General features: G+C 41.6%; 1 protein-coding gene across 6 annotated transcripts in view; it reads left to right on the forward strand.

The window, feature by feature from the left end:
- SV2C (synaptic vesicle glycoprotein 2C) overlaps window positions 1-19,875 on the forward strand; it is a 247,038-nt gene that overhangs the window by 48,970 nt on the left and 178,193 nt on the right. For all 6 annotated transcript variants that reach the window (XM_021084455.2, XM_021084457.2, XM_021084459.2 and 3 more), the window contains one exon: window positions 7,793-8,468. In XM_021084455.2, coding sequence (XP_020940114.1) covers window positions 7,892-8,468 — 577 coding nt within the window. In that variant the 5' untranslated portion in view covers window positions 7,793-7,891. Of the gene's footprint in view, window positions 1-7,792; window positions 8,469-19,875 lie in introns of those variants that run through there.

The raw sequence follows: 19,875 nt of genomic DNA on the forward strand, positions 1-19,875 counted from the left end.
GCATCTTATTGAGTATAAATTATGCCTCAATAAAATTGACTTTAAGCTTTAAAAAAAAAAAAAAACACCACTTTCAGATATATATGAAACAGGGTTGATAAAGAAGTATATGAGGAGTTCCTGATGTGGTGCTTCAGTTTAAGGATCCAGCATAGCCTCTGCAGCATTGTAGGCCTGATCCCCATAGCCTCTGCAGCATTGTAGGCCTGATCCCTAGCCCAGGAACTTTTGTATGCCCTGTGGGTGCAGCCAAAAAAAAAAAAAAAAAAAAGTATCTACTTGTTTATAATCAGCCATACTTGGAATATGGGTGGTTGTTCATATTAAATGTTGCCTTTCTGACATTAATCATAAAGTATATTAATTTGGAGTATGAATTATAGTGTTCCTCAGTATTTCCGGACCTAATGCAGATCTTAGATATTCTTGTCTTTTTATTTTAATGAAACCCTGTTTTGTGACATTGCTATAATGTTATCACATATGCTTGGTCTTGGGTTACATCAGTAAGAGATGGAAAGTGATACAGCTCTCCTTGCGGTGGCTGGTGGGCTCGGTTAGAATCTTGACCAAAATGACACAGCATCCAGCTAAAGTGAAACATTATTCCCCACTTCTCTGGTTTCCACTTGGGTACAGGAATTTCCTCTGCTCCCCAGGAGAGGCAGATGTGGGACAGATGTTTACAGCTCCTCTCTCCTCCACCTGCACACGTACCCCCCCTCCTCTCCAGGAAAGGGGGGTGATTTCTCTGGCAGTGAAGTGGGGGAAAGACCTTGGCCTGCTGGCCTCAGCCCTGTAGGAGCTGTTCCGTCTGCAGATCAGTGGATTTGGACAGCTCCCTGAATGCTCTGCCCCCAGAAGGAGTGCCGCATGTTCCCTCATGCCTGGACTCACTGGGAAGACAGTGTGGCCTCAGGGGGAAGTGTGGGCCCGGTTCTCCTTCAGTTGCAGGTGACTGCTATTTGCCTGCTGTGTTGACTCTCCCTATTAGACCTGAATTTTAGAGGAGAGGAGGACCGTTACATAGCGTGCCCCGCTCCCCAGGCCCAACACTAGAGATCCCCACGGACTTGAGAGGCTCCCTAGGTCCAGGCGTGGGAGGTGAGGGCTCTCTTCTCCTGCAGCTCTGTGGCCTCAGATCTCTCTTCCCATCACAGGCTCCCATTTCCACTAAGAGGTGGTAGATGGATCAGGTGAATGATGGGACTCTGGAGTAGGATTGTCTGGGTTTGAGTTCTTGGGCAGGTTTTAGTTTCCCACCTATAAGATGTGGGGAGGGGGGTGCTGGGGGGGAGTTAAGAGTTCCTACAGTGTATGACTGTTGTGAACCTTACTCTTATGAGATAATACCTTTGAAATACTTAGCACATGGTCGACATGATAATAGGTGAGCTGTTATTGTCTCTGTCATTAGTCTGCATAGTGGCTTTAAAGATGCCTAAATACAGTTACTAAAATGAGGGGCTTCGGAGTTCTTGCTGTGGAGTAGTAGGTGAGGGAGCTAGCATTGTTTCTGTGGCAGCACAGGTTTGATCTCTGGCCTGGCCCAGTGGGTTAAAAGGATCCCACATTGCCACAGCTGTGGTATAGATTGCAGCTGCAGCTCAGATTTGATCCCTGGCCCAGAAACTTCCATATACTGAAGGTGTAGCTATAAAATTAAAAAAGAGAGAGAGAGATGTTTCCAGCATCCAGAAAATTCTAGAAAGTTTCAAGGAGGAGGAGCTTTCCTAATCTTTGGATGATGTTGGTGATGAAGGATAAAGCAGAAAGAGGGACTGGAGCTTTGAGCACAGTATGGGGAACCTGGAGAACATCTGTGTACAGAGGTGGGGGTTGTGCATGATGGGGAAATGTGTAGGGTGATTTTGCAATAGGATATAGTATTAGTGGATACATGCTGTTTGGCATGACCCACCAAAGGGGAAAAACAAAAACCTCTGTTTTGCCAAAATAACTCACTGATGTGTATGGCTTGTTATTTGTGCAAAATGGTGTCACACATAGTGATTGTGCATATCATTAACTGTATAAAATAAACTTTACTGTAAATGTTATTCAGTTGTAACAGCTGCTCCTATAAATATAGTTTTTAATCAGGTGTAGGTCCCGCCACTTAACATGATTAGCAGGGCATCTAAACAAGTATGTATTAAATGCTAATTGTAGGAGATGCTGCTACTGCTCTGACCAGATACTGTGGGTCTTTGCTTCCATCAACTAGCACTTGTATCTCTTCAGAGAACCGCCTTTGGGTTACTGGAACTGCTTTGCCTTTTGATTCAGAAGTGCCTCTGTTCCATGCTCACCCCATGGGCTGGGGTGGGGGTGGGGTAGGAGGGTAATGGTGATCCGCCAACAAAGGGCAGGAGTAATTCATGTTTCAGAATCTTTCTGACAATTTAGCAAAGAGGCTCTAAAACCATTTTGGTATAGGAAAGGCAGGTTACCAGAAATGGAAGGAAGAAGGCCACTGCATTTATTAAGACCTCAGGGAGCACACTCTGTGAGGCAGAGGGGAGAAGGGGCAAGTCTGTGGGGTCAGACCGCTGAGCTTGACCTCCAGCATCGCCTCTGACAAGCTTTATGACTTTGGGCTACTTAAGTAATCTCGATAAGCCTTAAAATGGACCCTATAGTATCTATTTTATAGGATTGAGTAAGGATTAAATAAAAGAATACAGGAATGTGTATAAAGTCCTTAGCACATAGCTTGGCATAAAGTAAGCACAAAATCAACCGTTTTTCATTAAAACAGTGCTGGCACATATACATGGTATAACTGGCTGATTCACCTCAAAACAAAGGTCTATTGTTTGCACATATTGCCAAATGTGATAAGCAGCTGCTGATGGATATCCCTGGTGTGCAGGCCACATCTGGGAGCTGCTGCTTTAATGCAGACCTGCCCCCAACCCCCTACCCCCACCCCAGCCCAGCACAGATCCCAGCCTACCATCTTCCTAGTGATGTTTGGAATGAGCCCAGCTTTTCCATTTTCCATTTACCAGAAAGAGGAATAGCCATTGAATACACCTCTGCCCCCTGAATAATCTGCCCACTAGCCAAACATCTTGCACATTTTCTAAGATTGCATAGTGTAGATGGTACAAACTTATTTCCTGGTTTCTTATTTTATTTTCTTTGGAGGTCATTGCAAATTCACATGCAGTTGTAAGAAATCACACAAAGATCCTTAAACCTCCCCTTCGCTGAATTTCCCCCACTGGCAACATCTGCAAACATCTGGATTTGAACAGAATTTTTGGATAAGTATTCATTCCTGCCCTTCCTTCATCATGCAAAAGCACTGAAAAATCTTCTTTGCTTTAGTGAGACTACAAACTACAAGATCCCATCAATTCCATTGAGGATCCAAAAATCAACTAGAGCCTTGATTTGGGCCTGAGGAACCTGGAGTCCAAAGGAAAAGTCACATATACATGGGCTTTGTTTGGCCTCAGAGTCAAAATGACTTTTATAAGAAGCATTTTTTTTTTCAAAACCAGAACCAATTTTTAATTGTAAAAATTTTTTTCATGACTCGTGATTCGATTCCATAGGAAATTACAGTTATCCACTTGCTACTCATAACTGTGACTTCAGGACACTGTGCCTGACCTTTTCTGTCATAGAGGTGGCTCCCATACAAAGACCTTTTTGGGGGCGAGAGCCTCTTAAAGCATGTGATGAGAATATTCTTGGCTGGGAACAAAAGCGGGAAAGCCAAATGCAGTCACTTTTGTAGAGAAAGCAACTGCAGAAGCTTTCCATTACTGCTAGGCATGTTATTCACGAGTGACATGTAACAGGGGCCCAGGCTTTGCTTTCATACTCCCCAGTCTTTTCCTTTAATGGTGTTTAAGATGCTCTTATGCTCAGGAAGCAGCTCGTGTGCCGTGTCTGATGTGATTGTCAATTCATGGATGTTACCATGAATAAATAAAGCATTTGGCTTTATTGTGTGAAATGTTTTACTTTTGCCTTTTGTGTGTGTGTATGTGTGTGTGTGTGTCTTTTTAGTGCCGCATCTATGGCATATGGAGGTTCTCAGGCTAGGGGTCAAATCGGAGCTGTAGCTGCCGGCCTTCACCACAGCCATGGCGGTGCTGGATCCTTAACTCACTGAGCGAGGCTAGGTATGGAACCTGCATCCTCATGGATGCTAGTCAGATTCTTTTCCACTGAGCCATGACGGGAACTCCTGCTTTTCATTTTTATTTATTTATTTATTTATTTTTTCTACTGTACAGCATGGGGACCAAGTTACACATGCATGTATACACAATTTTACCTCCCATTGTCGTGTTGCGATGTAAGTATCTAGACATAGTTCTCAGTGCTACACAGCAGGATCTCATTGTAAATCCATTCCAAGAGCAATAGTTTGCATCCATTAACCCCAAGCTCCTGATCCCTCCCACTCCCTCCCCCTCCCCCCAGGGAAACAACAAATCTATTCTCCAAGTCCATGATCTTCTTTTCTGTGGAAAGGTTCATTTGTGCTGTACACTAGATTCCAGTTATAAGTGATATCATATGGCTCCATTGCCAGCATCATTTATCATCAGTCTCTCTTCTCTTCTCTCTTTTCCTGCCTTTTTAAGTTTCTGAGCCCGCCTCAGACTGTTTTCACTGCTTCCCGTATTACTCTCCTGATGGATCCTGCCGTCTCTCCCTTCCCTGTCTCTCAGCTCTCCCAAAAGAAAGAAAAGGAAGAACAAATAGGAATATCCTTCATTAAGACATTTGGCAAAAAGCCTTGTGATCATATGTTTTTTTTTTAATTGAAGTATAGTTAATTTACTATACTTATTGGGTTAGTTTCAGGTGTACAGCAAAGTGATCAGTTATACATGTATATATATCTGTGTTTTTTTCAGATTCTTTTCTCTTATAGGTTATTATACAATATTGAGTAGTGTTCCCTGTGCTATGGGTTCATCCATGTTTTATATAGTAGTGTGTATGTATTAGTCCCCAAATCTCAATTTAGTTTGGGTTTATTTTCATTTTGTCATCTTTTGAAACACAGGCCAAAGCAGAGCCATACTTCTGTTTTGCCTCCTGGTCATGTGTAGGTATTCAGTGGTCATGATGCCCAGTCCATTTATAAACAAACATCTTTTTGACTTTATTGCTGGGCTGACTTGTCATGTCTGGGTGAACTGGTTAATGCATTTTTTCAAAAATTGTTATTATAGTTGATTTGCAATGTTCTGTCAATTTCTGCTGTACAATGAAGTGACCCAGTTACACATACATGTACATTCTTTTTCTCACATTATCCTCCATCATGTTCTATCACAAGCAATTAGGCATAGTTCCCTGTGCTATACAGCAGGATCTCATTGCTTATCCACTCCAAATGCTATAGTTTGCATCTACTAACCCCAAACTCCTAGTCCATCCCACTCCCTTCCCCTCGGCAACCACAAATCTGTTCTCCATGTCTATGAGTTTGTTTCTTTTCTGTAGATATGTTCATTTGTGTCATATATTAGATTCCAGATATGTGATTTCATATGATATTTGTCTTTCTCCTTCTGACTTATTTCACTTAGTATGAGAGTCTCAGTCCCATCTATGTTGCTGCAAGTGGCATTATTTTTTTGTTTCTTATAGGCGAGTAGTATTCCATTGTGTGTATGTATCAAATCCATTCATCTGTCGATGGGCATTTAGGTTTTTTCCATGTCTTGGCTATTGTAAAAAGTGTTTCTGCATGTATCTTTTTCAATGAAAGTTTTGTTCAGACATGTGACATATCAGTGGGACTGATGTGTCATTCAGTAGTTTCTCTTTTTTTTTTTTTTTTGGTAGTTCTATATTTAGTTTTCTGAGGTATCTCCATACTGTTTTCCATTGTGGCTGTATAAATGTACATTCTTCTCCACATCCTCTCCAGCATTTATTTGTAGACTTGTTAATGATGGCCATTCTGACCTGTGTGAAGTGGTACCTCATTGTAGTTTTGATTTGCATTTCTCTAATAATTAGCAGTGTTGAGCATTTTTCGTGTGTTTTTTGGCCATCTTTATATCTTCTTTGGAGAAATGCCTATTTAGGTCTTCTGCCCACTTTTCCTTTGGGTTGTTTGTTTTTTGCTGTTGTAATGCATGTTTGTAATAGCCACTTACCAAGTATTTTACTCTGGATGCAAAAGAACAAAGTAGAAATGACCATTACATAAACCAGTGTTTGGAATGCTGCCCATCGCAGGGCTTGGGGAATTAATGCTGGGGGAGGATGACATTTTCACCTTCATATCATCTTTGTACAAGGTGGTACTGACATTGCCTCACTTGGGCCACCAGTGGGGACAGCTCAGTGGACAAGTGAAAGACATCAGTCTGGAGGTAATGAGCCAAGGCATAAGGGACTGTCCGTGAGAAAAGAAACCAAGTGATGGGTTATGCGAGGCTGTTGACTCCAGTAACCAAGAGAGCATCTAACTATACATGTACATGGTGGGAGGGAGTATGTGGGTGGGCCATTGGGAGAGCGGTGTCTAGAGATGAAGCTAGGAGCTAAGCTTGGGTTTCTTACAGAGTGAGTGTGAAGTGACACACTTGTGGCTTACCTGTCCCTGCTGACTTGGGAGTGGTTTCTGAAAGGGCACATCCCCACTTGACAAGCTACATGTTCTAACTCAGTGATTATCAAAAGTATCAAAATCATTTGATGAACGCTGCCAGTTTCTTAGAGCTGTAACTGCCATACTAAGGCAAAGTATTCATTGTCAGCTTTGAGTGTCATATGAATTTCTGTTATCATTTATTGGAAGACGATAACACTGAAGATAGAGGGCAAATGCATTTTATAAATATTTACTGGTATAACTCGGAGGTATTGCAGGTTCTGTTCCAGACCACTGCAGTAAAGTGAATATTGCAATAAAATCACACACATTTTTTTGGTTTCCCGGTGCATATAAAAGTTATGTTTATACTATACTATAATTGGTTAAGTGTACAATAGCATTTTATTTAAAAAATAATGTAAAATACTTTAATTAAAGAGTACTTTATTGCTTAAAAAAAATTCCCCGCTATCATCTGAGCCTTTAGCAAATCATAGTATTAACATCAAAGATCATAGATCACATAAGAAATATAATAATAATGAAAAAGTTGGAATAATAATGAAAAAGTTAGTACAGGGATTTCCAAAGTGTGTCATAGAAACAAAATGAGCAAATGCTGCAAAAATGGTGCTGATAGACTTGCTTGACCCAGGGTTGCCACACATCTTCAACTTGCCAGAAATGCAGTATCTGCAAAGCCCAGTAAAGCAAAGCCCAGTAAAATGAGGTATGCCTATATATGATTTGATAGCTTGCTTGCTATTTTTGTGAGGAAATGAAGTCAGACAAGATTCTTTTATTATTCTCAGTTTGCTTTTGCAGAGTGTTATGTATCTGTGAGCAGTATTATTTTTTCCTCAACCATGGTCTGTCTTTCTAGCACTTCAGAAATATGTTGGAGGTACATGTAAAAGTGCAAGATATTCCATTGTATATTCAGGAGAATGCTTGTGCATTCTATGTAAGGTCACCCAAGAAACAGAGTTCCTTAAAAACAAAACAGTAATAATAACAGCAAAAAACCCTAAAGCCTGCACGTGCGGATCTCACTTAAGCAGAGAACCAGCAGTGTTCTCCAAAGCAAGGAAAAGCTGATTCTGTGTCTTAATCTGTGGGGCCAGTGAAAAGAGAACAAGAAATAGACAGTGGAAAAGACTTAGAAAAAAGTAATAACTATCTTCTGTGGTTTTTCTTCTTTTGCAGTTCCATTTTGAACCCAAAGTGGAAGATGCTGTCAGGACTGAACCACTGACCAGAGTCTGAAAAACTCCCATCTTCTCGTTGGCCGTCGGTTGAGCTAGGATGGAAGACTCTTATAAGGATAGGACTTCCCTGATGAAGGGTGCCAAGGACATTGCCAGAGAGGTGAAGAAACAGACAGTTAAGAAGGTGAATCAAGCGGTGGACCGCGCCCAGGATGAATACACGCAGAGGTCCTACAGTCGGTTCCAAGACGAGGAAGAGGATGACGACTACCCCCCGGGAGAAACCTACAACGGGGAGGCCAATGATGATGAAGGCTCCAGTGAAGCTACTGAGGGCCATGATGAAGATGATGAAATCTATGAAGGGGAGTATCAGGGCATCCCCAACACGAACCAGGGGAAAGACAGCATCGTGTCAGTGGGGCCACCCAAGGGCGGCGAGTACAAGGACCGCCAGGAGCTGGAGTCAGAGAGGAAAGCTGACGAGGAAGAACTCGCCCAGCAGTACGAGCTGATAATCCAAGAGTGTGGTCACGGCCGCTTTCAGTGGGCTCTTTTCTTTGTCCTGGGCATGGCCCTGATGGCGGATGGCGTGGAGGTGTTTGTCGTGGGCTTTGTGTTGCCCAGCGCTGAGACAGACCTGTGCATCCCAGATTCAGGGTCCGGATGGCTAGGTGAGTGTGTGTCAGAGAGACACGTTCTGAAACTGCTTTACTTGCTGAGTGGGGTTAACAAAGAGAATAACTACTTTTCTTAGGGAGCCCTGCATTTCTTCCAACACTTAAACATTTTAAACATGCAAAGGAATCTGAAGAATAATGGTACAGGGATGTCCATATATATCCACCACCCGGATTCTCTAGTTAATATTTACTGTTATTTTCTTTAACACCTAGTCATCTATCTATCCGTCAACCTCATTTCTTTTTCTGTTTTTTTTCCTTTACTTTTTTTTTGGCCACGGCATGCAGTGGCTCGATGTGAGATCTCAGTTCCCAGCCCAGGGACTGAATCCAGGGTACAGTGGTAAAAGTGCCAAATCCTAACCACTAGACTGCCAGGGAACTCCCCCCCCCTTTTATCTTTATGCTTTTCACAGTAGAGCAGTACATTTTTAACTTATTATAAATGTTGCATTAGTTTATCCTTTGTTAAATTCCAAGGATATGCCCTTGGAAGTTAATAAAATCTTTATATGAAACTTGCTTGACGCTTCTCTAAATACAGAGACTAATTCTCCAAAACTGACAAATGTGCTTTCAAATTCCAAGTTTTATATATAATACTATGGTTTAAATACCTACCATTTTTTTTCCTATAATCTCTGTGTATGTTTGCTTGTTGGTTTTTTTTCAATTACCCTTATTTGTAGAATTTTCTCTAGATGACTTTTTAAAAGGCTATATGCCTTTATATCCATACTGGAAAAAGTTCCTTTCCTCCTAAGACTTGAAAATCTATTTCAAATCATATTAATATTTAAATTATATATGTTAGGATAATATAACTGCTCTATAAACTATCTAGAGAGCAGATTTGAATTTTTTTATTAAAGTGTTGTTGATTCACAATGTTCTTTCAGTTTTTTCTGTGCAGCACAGTCACCCAGCCACACACACACACACACACACACACACACACACACACACACACACACACACACACACACACACACACACACACACACACACACACGAAGCTGGACCCAGTTCCCTGTGCTGTGCAGTACCACCTGGTTACTTATCCATTCTAAATGTAATAATTTGTTTCTACTCACCGCAAACTCCCCATCCATCCCACTTTCTCCTCCCTCCCCCTTGGCAACCACAAGTCTGCTCTCCGTGTCCATTATCTGTTTCTGTTCTGTAGGTAGGATCATTTGTGCCATATTTCTTTAAATAATGATTTTTATTTTTTTCCATTATAGCTGGTTTACAGTGTTCTGTCAATTTTCTGCTGTACAGCAAGGTGACCCAGTCACACATACATGTATACATTCTTTTTTCTCATCATGCTCCATCATAAGTGACTAGACATAGTTCCCAGTGCTATACAGCAGGATCTCATTGCTTATCCATTCCAAAGGTAATAGTTTGCATCTACTCACCCCAAACTCCCCATCCATCCCACCTTCTCCCTGCTCCCGCTTGGCAACCACAAGTCTGCTCTCCATGTCCATGATCTGTTTCTGTTTTATAAATAGGACCATTTGTGCTGTATTTTAGATTCTACACAGAGCAGGTTTGATTTCTGTTTCAAAGTTACCATGCATGTGAGGTTCATATTTTTCCAAAGCCATGGTTAATACTCCCACTTGTTTCCCTGTGGAAGGGAAAATAAGAAGGTCAAGAAACACGCGAATAGCCGACTATCCCCCAAGTGTAAAGTTCCTGCAGACACTTGGTACATTTGGTCATGAGGCCTTTCAAACCCCTTTTGCTCAGCCCCCATCAGAGAGGAACATAATATGTTTATGTGCATATTAAATATTTTTGTGTTTCCGAGTCTATGCAAGAGAGCAAGAATCATTGATACCTCTACTTTCAAGGGCCTATTTATTTATTTATTATTTTTTGCTGTTTAGGGCCACACCTGTGGCATATGGAGGTTCCCAGGCAAGGGGTCCAGTTGGCCACAGCAATGCAGGATCTGAGCTGTGTCTGTGAATTAATCCACTGAGCGAGACCAGGGATCGAACCTGCAACCTCATGGTTCCTTGTCAGATTCGTTTCTGCTGCATCATTGATGGAAACTCCTCAAGGGCCTTTTTAAAAATAAAGTTTGAAAAACAAAGACATACATATTTTTGTGTGGTTTGGTAAGTAACGCTATTAAGTAATGTTATAATCACTGATGTTGAAAAATTTTTCTGTGTAAAAAAAAAAAAAATGAAATACCATCTGCTAACCTGCCATGTGACAACACAAGAGAGCGAATCATTCATGAGAAGAGGTTTTACGTCTTATTCCTTTAACCCTTGTTTCTTTTATATGACTCACTCCTAGCATTTCTTTTTTTTTTTTATAATTTTTTTTTTATTTTCCCACTGTACAGCAAGGGGGTCAGGTTATCCTTACATGTATACATTACAATTACATTTTTCCCCCCACCCTTTCTTCTGTTGCAACATGAGTATCTAGACAAAGTTCTCAATGCTATTCAGCAGGATCTCCTTGTGCATTTCTTTTTTTATTTTTAAATATTCATCTTTAAATTTTTCTTTTTAAAATTGTTACTGAAGTATTATTGATTGACAATATTGTGTTAGTTTCAGGTATACAGCAAAGTGATTCAGTTTTATATATGCATATATATTTTATATATATATGTTCTTTTTCAGATTCTTTTCCATTGTAGGTGACTACAAGATATTGAGTATAGTTCCCTGTGCTCTACAGCAGGCCCTTGTTGGTTATCTCTTTTATATATAGTAGTCTATATCTGTTAATCCCATACTCCTGATTGCTAGTAGCCCCATTTGTGTGTTCCACCATCAACATGCAGGATGTGGTTCAGAGTAGGGTCCTTAATTATTTGTCAAGTTGATCATTGCTGCCTGCCTGTTTCCTGTGGAGCATTGTATTTTGTTTTTTCCTTTGGTGAGTAAGTCTCCTCACTCTAAGCCTGGGCATCAAAATATTTATCAAGATTTTGCTAATGGAATCTATCAGCAGAATGTTTGAAGAAGATAGATCCTTAGAAACACATCTACACAAATATTTAATATTTACAGGCTTAAACTTAGAATAACCATCTTTTTGTGTTATGATCCTGGCTTTTGTTTTGGAGGCATTTCAGAAACATCTAGGCTGAGCCTGCCCTCGTGCCTTTCTCTTCTCGGTGCTGAGTGGAAGTGCAGTGTCACACGCTCTGCTCTTATCAATCGGTCCCATAAACCCTGATGATGTTACACACCCCCAGGTGGCTTTCACAAGTGTAGATAATGCTGTGGAACAATCGGAGCACAGGCATTTTCATTTCTCCATAAATGTCGCCTGCGTTAGTGAATTAAAATGTGTCCCCAGGAGTGTGTGGCTTCACTCATGTTGCAATCCCGTCGTCACCCCCCCGCCCAGCAGCGTTTTAATGGTTTCATAACTGTGGCTTCCAGTCGCGCATTTCAATTATTTTGCCATTGTAATCTCACTTATAATTGCATCCTAACTGAGTCTTTTTTCCGACAAGCATGTAAATTGTTTTGCCATTTTCATTTCATCAAATAATAGCTTTGTAATATAATTACCACACTAAGTCACAGCGATGGGATCAAAATGCAAGACAGAAAGAAGCATGACCCATGTTTGGTGGCCTTTGGAAGAGAGAGATGTGCAAAATAATTTCTCATTTGCCACTAAGCCTTGTGTCATTTCCCTCAAGGAAGACTAAGAATGAAAAATATTAACCAATTTGTGTTTTAGTTATTCGGGAGATAGCGCCTTTCTTTGTGTTTGCTGGAAGATTGTAGATAAGGACACATCTTGTGTGCGTGTGTCTCTGTGTATGGTCTGTGTGCATATATAACATTGTTAATTGGACAGGAAAAGGTTAGAGTAAATATTTAACCAATTATCTAACAAGCTGTTCTTTGGGGAAATAAGTACCATCACTTTAAGATAATACATTTTCTATTACAAAAGTCTATATATTGAGCATTTATTGTGTGCAAAGTGCAATATCACACAGGGGATAGTAGGACAAAAAACAAAAACAAAACAAGGTCTATCTATCCTAGGAATTGTAGTCTAGCATGGAGAAATGACAGATGTCTGTACACTACCAGAGAAAAGATCAATAACCAGAAGAGAAGTTTAGATAAAGAGACTTCAGGCTAGGAGACCACGTAAGGGGTGTGGACCTGACAAAGGCAAGTGGGAGGAAGGGATGGATTAAAGAGCTGGATTTGATCATTGGGAGTTTGGAAGAGGGAGGCAGAGGGCAGTTACTGAAAGGAAGCCAACTCATCAAGTTAGGTAATGCAGAGCACAGATTTCAACACAAAGGCAAAAGAAGAAAGGTTTAGTTTTAGACTCACTACTTTGAGATCTTTGGGAGTGTCCGAAGAGGAGCAGTCAGTGAGCTACTGGCTCTTTGGGCTGAAATGCTGAGCAAGCATTTTTAGAGTCGGCTCATTTAAGATGAAACTGCCAACGACCTTAAACAGGAAGAGGGCAGCTTCCTGCTAAATATTTTTTATGGGACTGGTGGTAAGGAAGATGTCACTAAGGAGACTGAGAAGCAGCATCCAGGAAAGAGAGAAGGTCTATAAGTTTTTGGAAGAAGGAAAGTGTGTGTGACTCTTAGGTGCTGCAGGGTCTTATAATAAAGGTTGGGTCAGGCAGCTGCTGATGGTTCTTCAAACAAACACTGTGTGCAAGGCTAGGAAGTTTTTTTTTTTGTGTGTGTGTGTGTGTGTGCTTTTTAGGGCCACAACCACAGCATATGGAGGTTCCCAGGTGAGGGGGCCAATTGGAGCTACAGCTGCCGGCCTACACCACAGCCACAGCAATGCCAGATCCTTAATCCATCGAGTGAGGCCAGGGATTGAACCTGCAACCTCATGGTTCCTAGTCAGATTCATTTCCACTGTGCCACGACGGGGACTCCAAGGCTAGGAAGTCTTTTAAAGGGAGGCGTCTGTGTATTAAGAGAAATGACAGTATGTCCTTCAGATTCCCTGCCCCCATGACTGGGTAGCACAGACAGAAAGCATCCTCCCCATGCAGTGCTGTGCCTTTCGGTTCGCGTTAGCCCTCTCTGATCACATCGTAGTTCCTGTTTAAGAGTTGTTGGTGGGGGTGGAGGGTGCAGGTTGGGTCCTAGGAAAACCCCTGAGGGGAGGGATAAATCGAAGTTTGGGATTAACATATATACACTATTATATATAAAATAGATAAGTAACAAGGACCTGTTATATATATATATATAGCACAGGGAACTCTACTCGATATTCTGTTACAACCTACATGAGAAAAGAATGTTGTTTAGGAGTTCCCCGTTGTGGTACAGCGTAAATAAATCTGACTAGGAACCATGTGGTTATGGGTTTGATCGCTGGCCTCACTCAGTGGGTTAAGGACCTGCCATTGCTGTGAGCTGTAGTGTAGATAGCAGATGCAGCTCGGATCCCACATTGCTGTGGCTGTAGTGTAGGCCAGCAGCTGTAGCTCCGATTCGACTCCTAGCCTGGGAACCTCCATATGCTGCAGCTGCAGCCCTAAAAAGCAAAAAAAAAAAAAAGGCTGTTTAACACGACATTGTAAGTCAACTTTGCTTTGATATTAAACAAAAAAAGAAAGGCTCAGGCAGGTGGAATGCATGACCAGGCCCAGCACCACCCTCCACCTCTCTCCCATCAGAGACCAGCAAGCACCTCACTGGCCACTCTTTCCTCATGCTCTTCCTTCAGAGGGACCTGTTTCCTTCTAAGACCCACCTGGTGAAGCAAGGAGCCTCATCCTTATTGCCCCAGATGCGTTCTGGCTGGCGTCAGACAGCTTAGTCATTTTTAGGAACTAAAACATGATCATGGCCAAATGTTGACTAGTACAAAATAGAAAACAACTTATTCTAAACCAAAATATACTTGAGAATTAAACCCAAACTAAATGATAACTATCCTCTATGTGTTTCTTTTTTCCTTTATCAATTATAACGCCTAATTTCCACACGCCTTGGTGATTTTCAGGACAGGAGCTTTAGTGGTATAATTGGGACAACATCTGATTACTGTAGGACAAAAAGTGAGTGGAATTAAAAAAAATGTAGATAAGCAAGGCCGTTTCATTCAGTAAGTATTAATTGAGCACCAACAGTGAGCCAGGTACCTGTCAGGGTTCGCTAGGAGATATTCTGCTGGGAAGGTTGCGATCTGCATCATTTGGGAAATTTTTTGTCCAGTTGGACAGATCTTTTGTAAAGAGATAAATGTAAGGACATTATGTTTTTTTCTATGACAGATATTAAACACAGTGCTATAGAATCGGAGAGGAATTCCTTTGGGAACTGGTAAAAAAAAAAAAATTAATCCAGGAAGTGATATTTAAACAGGGTTTTTGGTTTGTTTGTTTTGTCTTTTGTCATTTTAGGGCTACACCCAGGGCATGTGGAGTTTCCCAGGCTAGGGGTCGCATCAGAGATTCAGCCTTACAACACAGCCACAGCAATGCTGGATCCGAGCTGAGTCTGTGACCTACACCACAGCTCACGGCAACGCTGGATCCTTAACTCACTGAGCAAGGTCAGGGATTGAACCCAGGTCTTCATGGATACTAGTTGGGTTCGTTAACCATTAAGCCATGACGGGAACTCTGAAACAGGGTTTTGAGTGATAAATAATGTTTACTGGAGAGAAAAGAGGGAGAATGGCATTTCAGGAAGCTGTTAAACTTGTCAAAAGACCCAAACTCTGTGGGGAATTATGGGGAATTTGCCATGATGGGCGGATGGCGTTGGGGCTAATAGGTCAAGTTGTGGACAAATCATGAAAGACCCTAAGGCCAAGATGGGGGTTTGGGTTTTATTCTGTAATACGCAAGAATGGTATCATCGCATCTGTGTTTTAAAGAGCCACCTCTGGCAGCAGTGTGGGAAGTGAATTTGATGGGTAAGAGGCTTAAAAAGTCAGTTGGATCATGGAATCTAAGCCTCTGCCACTTACTTGATGTGTGACAATTAATAAATAACATTTCTTTGTGCCTCAGTTTTCACGTGTACATTGGGATTAAGAATACTCAAATTAGAAGTTCCTGCTGTAGCACAGTGGTTTAAGGATCCACTGTTGCCATAGTTATGGCGTAGGTTGCAGCTGCAGCTAGGATTTGATTCCTGGCCCGGGAACTTCCATATGCTGGTGCAGCCCCCCAAAAGAGAATACTCAATTACATTGGGAGGATTAAATGAGAGAATGTGTGTATAGCTTTTAGCCAAGTATCTAATATGTAGAAAACCCTAATAAATAATTGTTGCTATGGTAACTACTAGAAGCATGAAGGTCATTTAGGAGATGAAGGCAAAAGCCTAGGCAAAAAAAAAAAAAAAAAAAAAAAAAATGATGGAATCCTGACCTCAGTCAGTTAACAGGGTAAGAATTGGAAAATGTTCCTAAAAGAAAAATGGCAAGATTTGGTGTGAGAAAGATAAGTAGGGAGTTGAGGATGACATTCAAGGGGGGTGGGCTTGAGAGGCTGGGTGGGTGTTGCCATGGGCAACAGAGGAGGCAGAGCATGTGGGGAGACTGAGGAAGTTCATTTGGAGAGCATTGCTCTGATAGGTGGAAGAGTGGTCAGAACCAGAGGACAGATGAGCAAGTCGGAAGCAGAGGCTAAGCACAGAAAACACAGCTAAACAGAAGGTAGAAAATGGCCAAATGAAGGTAACTGTCAGTTCAGCAGGGTGTTGGAGAATCTTTTTGGCCCGCAAATATCTAATAGCCAGAAATAAATTCACCTGCATGGAGACACTTTGAAATCTGATGTTGATGTTCCTTTAGACACTTTGGTTCCGTGGAGCCCTCTTTGGAGATGGATGGGAGTGTGGATGGGTGGGGACAGGACCGCCTCTGGCTCCCTTCACCCCACATCATCACAGCCAACTCAAATTCATCTCCTACTTAGGCTATTTATGTGAATAAAGGATTCCATAGCTAAACAACGAAAAGTTCTAAACGTCTCATCCAGAATATCAGTGACTTCAGCTGCCACATTGGTGTTACAGCAGCTTCTAGCATTTGATAAGGCAGTATTTATGGAGTGGTCATGTTGTATGGGGCATGGCCCAAGGTCCTGTGAGGGAATTGAGACTAATAAGGCTTGGTTCCTTTTACCTGGGAAAATCATGGTATTTTCCAACTGTTGGTGCCTTAGTGGTGTAGGCAACACTGTTATCTTAAAGACGACAGTAGGAGACCTCGAGAGTTCAGGTGGGTTGCCTAGTCTATGGCAAGGTATTGGCTCAGACAGGACTATGGAATAGACACATATAGAGCAACTCTTAACCCATATTCCTTTCCATTTCTCTAATATTTTCCTTTAAAATCCTCTTCACTGGGTTTCCTCCTGGAAGATATAATCTCTCCATTATTGATAAGATGCTATCACTCTGCTCTTTCAAGCAATGACCTAGAAATTCACTTTTTGTTTGTGGGCTTCAATAGTGTAATCACCTGTTGAACTTATGCATCTTTTTCCCTTTTTCAGACCCCTAATAGGAGATAATGCCTGCTTTTTGTATTTATACTAAGCACATAATGGCAATAGTCACAAATGAGAAATTTGATTGCCTTGGAGGATGCACTTCTAAAATTAGCCCAAAGTGCAAAGTCATCTTAAAGAGGCAGAGTGGCAGAAGTTAAAATAAATAAGTTAAACATAAAGAGAGGGAGTGTAAGCCCCTTGAGACCAAATTTTTTTGTCTGTGTTGTTCACTCCTGTATCCCCTGCCCTGATCAGTGCCTGGTACATAGTAGGATCTCAACAAGGATTTGCTGAATGAATGAATGACAGCCCTTCAGATAATTAACACCTTGAGACCCCATTGAAGACATATATAAAGCAAGAAATGTATTATTTTGAATGGGAATTCATTGTAACAGAGGGACACAAAAGGGAAAGTCATAGATGCACATGTTGGCACTGCCCTGCTAAATGCTGCTCAGGGTTGGGGTGCCCTGACCTAAAGATTTCACCTGTCTGGTTTGAGGGCCATGAGGGCCATGTGCATTCTTCTTCTTTTTTTTTTAAGGGCCACACCTTGGGCATATGAAAGTTCCCAGGCTAGCAGTTAAATTGGAGCTGCGGCGGGTGACCCGCAACACAGCCACAACAACACCAGATCCAAGCTGCATCTGTGACCCACAGCACAGCTCATGGCAACACCAGATCCTTAAGCCACTGAGCGGGGCCAGGGATTGAACCTGCATCCTCATGGATACCAGTCAGGTTTGTTATCTCTGAGCCTCAAAGGGCACTTTGGGCCACCTGTATTCATATTGTAGGGGAGGCTCCTTTATCCAGTGAGCAGCCTCGGTCTGGAATTTGTGAAGACATGAACCCTGTAGCTAAGCCCTCTTGTCCTAACTCCATGCTCCAAAGCAATGTGAAGATTTCAAATCCAGCAATTTAGAATTTGCACATTGGGAATGTGCTTCCCAAAGGATGCCAGTTTTCTAGGTAATTCTGTTTTTTATTTTAATTAATCAGGCTTTTCCCCTCAGTTTGTGGTGAGGTTGACTGTTGGGAATCTGCTTCTGAGAGATGGATCTGTCCTTGGTGTGCTGATACAATCTGGTTTCTGAACATGGGGTGTCAAGATCCAGACCAGCAGTGGGAGGAACTGGCTGTCACCCAGGGAGGCCTACTTGGGTCATCACTTGGGTTTCCCATGTTAGTTTTCCTTTAAAACATCTACAGGAGTTCCCATCATGGCGCAGTAGAAAAAAATCCGACTAGGAACCATGAGGTTGTAGGTTCAATCCCTGGCCTCATTCAGTGGGTTAAGGATCCAGCATTACCATGAGCTGTGGTGCAAGTCACAGACAAAGCTTGAATCTGGTGTTGCTGTGGCTGTGGTGTAGGCGGGCAGCTGTGGCTCGCATTTGACCCCTAGCCTTGGAACTTCCACGGGTGCAGCCCTAAAAAGAAAAAAAAAAATAAAAACTACAGTATTAGTGAGCTTTGATTGGCATATTGAGCAAAAACAAAGGTAGACCAAGAACATTCAAGCATTAAGAAGAATATATATGTACATATGAATAGAATTTTACTTGACCTTTTTTTTCATTTCTAGAAGCTCTTGAAAGTTTTAAAGGTATTTCTAAATAATTCTAGAGTAAATACAGATTTTTTGAGTTTAGGATTTATTTCTGGCTAGAAATGGAACAGTGATTTTCACTTGACTCAATAGTTTGCCATCAGTCATATCAAGTCAGACCCTTTGGCATTCTTATATCTTCCACTGACAATTATAATGTTCATTCAACAAAAATTTACTGAGCACCTACTATGTGACAAGCACTGTTTAGACTCTAGAAATAAAACAGAAAAAAAATCTCTGCTAAGCCTTAAGCATTTCTTTTAATCTTTCTATTGTTTTTATTTGGATGGTGTGGAATTCCTGGGAACATATAGACGTCATTCTGTCTCTCTGTCTCTTAATTTTATTTGCCATTTAAATAAAGGGCAGTTTCCTTGAGGGCTGAGCTGGATAGATATGACCTGAACTCTTACCTAATTTCTCTTTCTCCATCTCTCTATAAGCTCCCTTATTCCTTCAACTAGTAATAATAATAAAAAAAAAGAAATATTCTACTGCGATTTCAAGCTGCCTTATATTTAGATATCTGTATTTTAAAAAAGTAGCTTCGAGTTTCTGAGATCCCCCCTTTTCAGTCCCATTGGCTATTGTTTGTCACTAGACCACAGGCAGAGTACAGTGACAGCCTCCCTGTGCACTGAGCATCTTTTCATGGTGTGCATCATACCTGCCCAGTGCTGCCAGGTGAACCAGCATGTCCAAGCTAATAACAGAGATGATGCAGAGTTTTTTTCTCTTTTAGCATTACTCCCAGATGTTGATCATTTGGCATCTAGGCAGGCTCCAGATTTTAAGACCCATAGTGTTGTGCCCTGAAAGTGTACGCTGCAGGTTTCAGGGTCAGCAGCTCTGCAGCCTGCCCAATCCCTTTGTCCTCTGTGTCTGCCTCTGCATCTTGGAGGGAGGTTTGATCTCTGTTGTGGGTACGCCATCTGGCTCTGTTTAGCCTCTCGCTGTCATATGATCCTAATTGGAATTAAAAACTTATTGGCTTCTAGAGAACATCCTGTCTACCAACACTAGCAAAATCTTATTTGGATTCATTATGGCCAAATTGGAAACAAAGACTCAATAATTCATTGCCATTATGTTCCTGAGTCTTATTTCCCAGGTCTTTCAGGTCCTCCTGAGAGAAGAGAGATTTCTGACATCCGAATGGAGTTGGACGAAGTAATCTAAAAAGATTCCTCCATCCAGAGTCTGCAGTTCATTTTCACAGAACAGGCATGTTGCATTCCTGAAATTTGCCCAGAAGTAGCATTCTGGGACTAT

This window comes from Sus scrofa, chromosome 2 (assembly GCF_054392235.1).
Source record: "Sus scrofa isolate SSC_HxYL_T2T_F1_AM1 chromosome 2, Sscrofa_HxYL_maternal_Yorkshire_Landrace_v2.0, whole genome shotgun sequence".
NCBI classification, from domain to species: Eukaryota; Metazoa; Chordata; class Mammalia; order Artiodactyla; family Suidae; genus Sus; species Sus scrofa.